This window comes from Acyrthosiphon pisum, chromosome A2 (genome assembly GCF_005508785.2).
Source record: "Acyrthosiphon pisum isolate AL4f chromosome A2, pea_aphid_22Mar2018_4r6ur, whole genome shotgun sequence".
In the NCBI taxonomy this organism is placed as follows: Eukaryota; Metazoa; Arthropoda; class Insecta; order Hemiptera; family Aphididae; genus Acyrthosiphon; species Acyrthosiphon pisum.
In genome coordinates this window covers 65,554,843-65,561,134 of record NC_042495.1, presented here as the reverse complement: position 1 = coordinate 65,561,134, position 6,292 = coordinate 65,554,843, and the positions used below count along the sequence as shown (strand labels likewise).

At 24.3% G+C, this 6,292-nt stretch overlaps 2 protein-coding genes across 4 annotated transcripts; one reads left to right on the top strand and one right to left on the bottom strand.

The window, feature by feature from the left end:
* On the top strand, positions 1–2,300 carry LOC100167209 (josephin-2). Its single transcript, XM_001951606.5, has 4 exons — positions 1–330; positions 415–632; positions 1,819–1,999; positions 2,066–2,300. The coding sequence occupies exons 1-4, from the start codon at positions 292–294 to the stop codon at positions 2,213–2,215; spliced, it is 588 nt and encodes a 195-aa protein (XP_001951641.1). The 5' UTR covers positions 1–291; the 3' UTR covers positions 2,216–2,300.
* Positions 2,301–3,185: 885 nt separating this feature from the next.
* On the bottom strand, positions 3,186–6,199 carry LOC100165181 (guanine nucleotide-binding protein subunit alpha homolog). 3 transcript variants are annotated; one of them, XM_029490754.1, is made up of 7 exons: positions 6,045–6,199; positions 5,479–5,813; positions 5,157–5,416; positions 4,868–5,085; positions 3,698–3,864; positions 3,548–3,577; positions 3,340–3,465 (listed from the first exon to the last, which is right to left on the bottom strand). In XM_029490754.1, coding segments are annotated over exons 2-7 (948 nt in total). In that variant the 5' UTR covers positions 5,750–5,813; positions 6,045–6,199; the 3' UTR covers positions 3,340–3,463. The 3 variants fall into 3 exon arrangements, with proteins under 3 accessions (XP_003246620.1, XP_001951739.1, XP_029346614.1); XM_003246572.4 differs by lacking the exon at positions 3,548–3,577 and having other exon boundaries at positions 3,186–3,465; XM_001951704.5 differs by lacking the exon at positions 3,548–3,577 and having other exon boundaries at positions 3,186–3,465; positions 5,479–5,766; positions 6,045–6,196.
* Positions 6,200–6,292: the final 93 nt, after the last annotated feature.

The following is a 6,292-nucleotide window of genomic DNA, read 5'->3' as shown; positions in this document are numbered from 1 at the left end:
TCCATCTCTTTTTATATTTCTCATCATATTTTACTGCCACGGCTGTAGATACCTACTACACAGATAACTACATGTTATCTTAACAATATTATTTATTTATATTAATTTTGTAAACAAGTAACGAAAATCAACACGTACAATAATAAAAACATTTTTTAATTATACGTAACAACTATTACCCACTTTGAATTTTTGAGGTTGCGTTTTATTTCGAGATCACAAATTCATTTAATAATTAAATCAAAGTTGTATTAAAAGTTCATCAATACTAATAAGTAGATTAAATGAATCATGTTACCGGAATCTACAACTATTTATCATGAAAAACAAGTAATATAGAAAACACCATGTTATTTAATACAATTTTACTAATACTTACATAGCACACATTATTTATTTATATTTATTATTTAGTCCAAGGAGTTATGTGCATTACACGCTCTCAACAATTTGTTTCAATCAAAAGAGGCATTCAAGCAAATGGAACTTGATGCTATATGTTTTTCACTGTCACCCAACAACTATATAAATCCACATCGTTCGATTTTAGGTATCGGTAACTATGATGTCAACGTTTTGATTGCTGCATTACAAAACAAAGGCTATAGTGCCTTTTGGTTTGATAAAAGAAAGTTAGTATCATAAAAAATTATGCTACAACTTGTGATATACAACTTTACTATTGCTATACTTTTTTGTAATTTTGATTATATGATGGTTAATAATCAATTACGTAGCGCTACATTATATTTAACTTACTGCTATTTTTGGCAAATTATTTCATGAATAATATTAATAAAAATAATAAAATAATGAAAGGGAAAAAGGTACACAATTATTACCAAACTATGGGATAGTAACTTAGTTGTTCAGAATTTATGTTAATTTTTAATTTAATTTATCAAAAAACAAAAATTTACCAATTTTTTGTATGTTTTTAAAATTGTAGGTGTGTTTTTGCATATAAATTAAAGTAGCACTTATGATTTATTGTCAAGTGGTACTGCTGGGAGCCTTCCTACTCTAAAATTAATGTTATTATTGTCGTATAGATTATTATAAATTTATTAAATTTTAAATTAAAAAAAAAAAATTTTATAAAGCTCTACATTTTGAATGCAAAATTAATGTAACAATAAATTGTGTTAGGGAATATGAAAATAATTCAAATCAATAAACAATTTGACCCATTGCTGTTTGTAAGTGCCTTGTATAATACCCGTTTGCTTATAAATTTTACTTTTTGGACATTTAATGATTATTAACACTAATAATATCTACTATATTGTATTTAGTTTTGATAGAAAATTATTTACAAAAAAACAGTTTGTACTATTCCATTTTTTTGTATTCAATAAATAAATACTGATTCTAATAATTAATATATTAATACAGAGTTGAATGAAAAATGTATTAATTTAATGACAATAACATTTAATGGACCAATCATGGGCCACTAAATCATGTTTAAGAGAGCTCACTATTGATTCATTAAATGTTAAGTGATTGTTCATACAACACGGCATTAGCTTATTAGCTTAATTTAATTTTTTTTTTAAATTTATTAGACATTTAAATATAATATGTGATAACATTTTGTCTTATTTAAAATAATTTCATATATTTTTGTTAAAATAAATAAATAATAGTTTATCTGAAGATAAAATGTATTACTTATATCATACATTACATTGACTGATAAAAACTAATTAATGATAGATAGTTTATTTAATTTGTATTTGTCTTTATTTTATATTAGACTTTTAAAAAACATATTTATAGAGAAATATGAATTTTAAACAATTCTTTATACATTAGGGACCCAAAAATGTTGAAATTGGATAAAATATTTGGGTTTGTAATGAACATACCCAGTGAATGTCGTTTAGGATTTTTATGGTTACCATTAAAACGAAGACATTGGATATCTATCAAAAATATTAATGGAATTTATTACAATCTAGATTCAAAATTACCTAATCCATCACCAATTGGAAATGTATGTCATGACTTATCATGTTTTATTTATAATTATTACAACCATAAATTAATATATTTATTTCAGGAAGAAGATCTTTTTAATTATTTCAGAAACCAACTTCATATAAATGACAATCAATTATTTGTTGTTGTTACTGGTGATAATTATAATTGGATTGCATCAGAAGACTCTTCAGTTGATCAACAACAAATACAGTCACTTGATAACAGATAGTTAATATAAATTATCAATAATTTTTTTTATATCATAAAATGTATGCAACATATTACCAAAATATATGAGCCAAACCATTCACTGATATTGCATTAGATTGGTAAAAATAGCATACTAAAATGTGATTTATAATTGTTATATTTGTTACCAGTATTAATCTGAAATAATATTAATTGTTATTTTAATTTATAATTGCACCTACACATTCAAATAAAAATATTATTTTAATAACAATATTATTATATATTTTGTTTAAATATCTTAAACATTATCCATCTTAAAAAACAAAAAAAAAATCACAAGTCTTGTTCAATGTTGATTCTAAACATTTTTAAGTTCAACAAAAACAGTTGATATTTTTAATAAATATAAGGTTTACTTTTGTGGATTACATTTAATATACAAATCAAAACTTATGTATATAAAATAGTGCGTAGAACAAAATATTATCTGTCTCTAATAACTAAAAAATAAATATCAATGCTTGAATGCTAAATAACTAATCAATAATAAAATAATATTACCTAATATAATCATTAATCAAATATATATATATCAGTAATAATTTTGTACAAAAATATAAATTAAAAAATTTTTGCTTAACAATAAACAGTAATATTATACATAGTTGGACAATAAATGCATTTAAACAATTTGTTTAACATATAAACAATAATAAAGATAATATTTCATTAATGAGAATTTTTCGTTTGAGAATAAATATGTATAAGAATTGAGATTAAAAAATAATAGAAATTAGATCAAACATTTTTATCTTATCAAGTTATGACAGTAATAATGGCATAATTTAATTGCTTTTATTTTATTTTTGGATATCTAGCATATTAAATGTAAATAGTTACTAAATTTGAATTTAAGGTGTAGGAATAGACAGCAGGATGTACCTTATATAGAGAAAGATAACTGTAATTTGAGATACAATGAAAGATTTATGATGAATTTCGAAAAATAACGTTACAAAAAAAAAAATTCATAGTTTCGTTTACAAAGAACATAACCAAATAAACATTTAACAAATACATGCGTAAATTCAAAAAGTTACTGAAGCATTAAAGATTCCAAATTTCTATGTAAAATTGTATCTTTAACAGCATTAAATACAACTTTAATGTTTTCTGTGTCCACAGCAGTTGTGAAATGATGAAACAGTGATTTTCTTGGATCGCGTTTCGCTTGACGAAAGAAATCCAATAAAAATATTTGTACATCAGGCAAACTATGAGGATCTCCTAAAACATGTAAATAATATAAATTATTAGTCTAAATAAAAAGATTAAAACAATAACATTTATATTTTGGAATGAAACTCACACATTTTTACAACAAATAATATTAGGCAAGCTTGAAAATAATAAATAATAAATTAACATTTATTATGAAATTAATTGTGTTAAAATTACACCAGAGTTGGATGTTATTTAAAACTGTTATTTTGTATACTTAGTTATTGATAAAAATTACCTGCAAAATTTGGAAAATAATGCTTGATATTTGTTTCTCTTCTTTCTAATTTGTCAGCCAATAAGTCAGTTTTGTTCATAAAAAGAATTATGGAAACTCGTCGGAATATTACATTATTTACAATAGAATCGAATATGTCTTTTGATTCTTCTAATCTATTTGTTTTTCTAAAGAAAAAAAAACATAGAGTAAATAGTTTCTTCTATATTAGTTTGTAACCGTTATAACTGGCGAAAGAGATAAATATTAAAAAACACTTAAGATTTCAGTAAAAATTACTAAAAAGTTTTTTCCACATAATATATCTAGAGGTAAAGAAAAATAATAATAATCCTATTAATTTATTCTGATAGTTAAGGTTAAAAATAATAAATATTAGCAATGATAAGTGGTAATTTTTCAGTAAAAATGTTAATAATTTAGAGCTAATTTAAAAATGATGAATAATTGTATTCAGTTAACCTAGAAATAGTCATGTAATAAATATAATCTATTTTATTCAAATATAAAACTCATTTACTCAAAACAATAACAATAATCCAAATAAATATCTGAAAATAAATAAATTTGAAAGGGTTTTGTTGGTTTTTAGCAATTTATTTAAAAAAAATATATGAAATATGATAAATATGGAAATTATAAAAGAATGCAGTGATAGGTGATGTGAGATCTTTATATACTCATTAACAAAATAAATTATTTTGTATTTACTAGTAAACATTTTATCAACTGGATAATTCACCCACAAGCTCGCTCTATTTTATCCTTTAACAATGCTTTTAAAAAAATGGTAGTTTTAGATATTTTTTATGTACACTTACAAACAATATTTTCATCAAATTAGATTATTTAAACTAATTTAGGAGTATTTTATTAGGTACAAAGATAATTATACTAAAGTAGTCTTGCTTCGCTAATTCAGACATCTTGAAAAAACAAAAAATAAATATAAACAGGCATACATTAATAAGATGTTTTGTTTTTATTCTTAGCTGTTTTAAGTATTGAGACTGAAGTCATAATTGTGATAAAATCATTGATTTTAATAGTATTATAGACAATTTTAAGATGACTACGTTTAATCCTGACAGAGTTCGATCCTAAAAAGTCTTATTTAGCATGAATAACGTACTACACATTTTACATTTTTCAAAGCATCATACAACATACCTGTCTTCTACAAGAACTTGATCAAATTCGGAAGAGGATACTAGAAATAATATCGATGTTACAGAATCAAAACATTGAAACCATTTCTGTCGTTGGGATCTTTGTCCACCAACATCAACAAATCGAAATGGAATATTGTTTATTGGAATTGTAAATTCATAAATGCCTTTAGTAGCTCGTCTAGCATGTAAAATATCTTTATTTGTTGGTAAATAGTCCTAAAATTGTTAAATTTACATTTATTAAATTATTACTGAATATCAAATTAACTGTTAAAAGTATAACTTACACTTCTAGCAATATTTTCAATATTATCTAGAAAATATTGTACTGAATCACTAAGTTGAAATTCTCTCCTCCGTTCAAATGCTCTTTTAATAGCAGCATCTTTCCACAAGCAGTACATTGATGGAGCATATGACTGGAATAATCGTGTATCCAAAGTGGTACGATTGTCGAAACTCAAAATAAATTCACCATTTTTATTATTATCAGGGTTTTCCCATGGTATACCTAACTTTTGCCTAGCATCTGCCAATACTTTCATACCTATTTAAAATAAAAAATTGAAATAAATCATCTTATAAAATTTTATTGACAACTATTATTACCTCTTAATATATTTTGATAGATTATGTGCTGGTATTCAATGACAAGTTCAGGTTCAAAATGTATCCCGTGAATAATGCGCATTTGCTTGAGGAATGTTGATTTACCGCTCTCACCGGCTCCCAACAATAGTAACTTTACTTGTCGACGCAACAGGTGTTTATCTTTGTCTATAAGTTTATCAATCTCTTTACTTCTATACCGTTGTTCCACTTCTTCAGCGCTGAACTTGAATCGCAGACAACACGGACACGTAATTGTACATCTTGCCATTTTTCAGGTCCTATCATCTTTTTCCATGAAACAAATCAACAAAGGTTAGAAGTTCCTTTGATTTCTAAAAATATAAGTGTGAATTAACTTTCAAACTTTTTCTTACAAATATATTTGCATGCATAGCTAATACTTAAGCAAACGATAACTCAATTTAAAAACCGGCTATTCAATTATATAAATTGAATAACAATAGAACAATATGAAAAAGGGTGGACTAGGATAACCATTTAAAATGTACTACCGTACAATATAATTAATACTCATAACATAGGTACAAAGTCAAATAACTTACACAGTCCAGAAAAAAAGCATGCCTCATATTTAATCATTTAGATAATTAATTTGAATATTATACTCTGCTTGGCAATAACATGTAATAACGTCAACTTCCAAATTACTAATATAAATATTAAATACTCTACTTTTTGGGGCTTGTATCATGATTTCTTTTATTGTGTGTGTTTGTATTGATAAGGAGATAACATAATATTTCCACGGCACCGTGTATTAACGCCATCTTGCGGTATATTTAATAACTAT

Excerpts from the sequence above, each read along its gene's own strand:
- LOC100167209 (XM_001951606.5), top strand. The coding sequence starts at position 292 with ATGTTACCGGAATCTACAACTATTTATCATGAAAAACAA. Across the intron at positions 331-414 it reads CTATTTATCATGAAAAACAA|TCCAAGGAGTTATGTGCATT; the intron begins GTAATATAGAAA and ends TTTATTATTTAG. Across the intron at positions 2,000-2,065 it reads ATCCATCACCAATTGGAAAT|GAAGAAGATCTTTTTAATTA; the intron begins GTATGTCATGAC and ends TATTTATTTCAG.
- LOC100165181 (XM_003246572.4), bottom strand. The coding sequence starts at position 5,749 with ATGGCAAGATGTACAATTACGTGTCCGTGTTGTCTGCGATTCAAGTTC. Across the intron at positions 3,865-4,867 it reads CAAGTTCTTGTAGAAGACAG|AAAAACAAATAGATTAGAAG; the intron begins GTATGTTGTATG and ends TTTTTTCTTTAG. Across the intron at positions 3,466-3,697 it reads TTATTTTCCAAATTTTGCAG|GAGATCCTCATAGTTTGCCT; the intron begins GTAATTTTTATC and ends TACATGTTTTAG.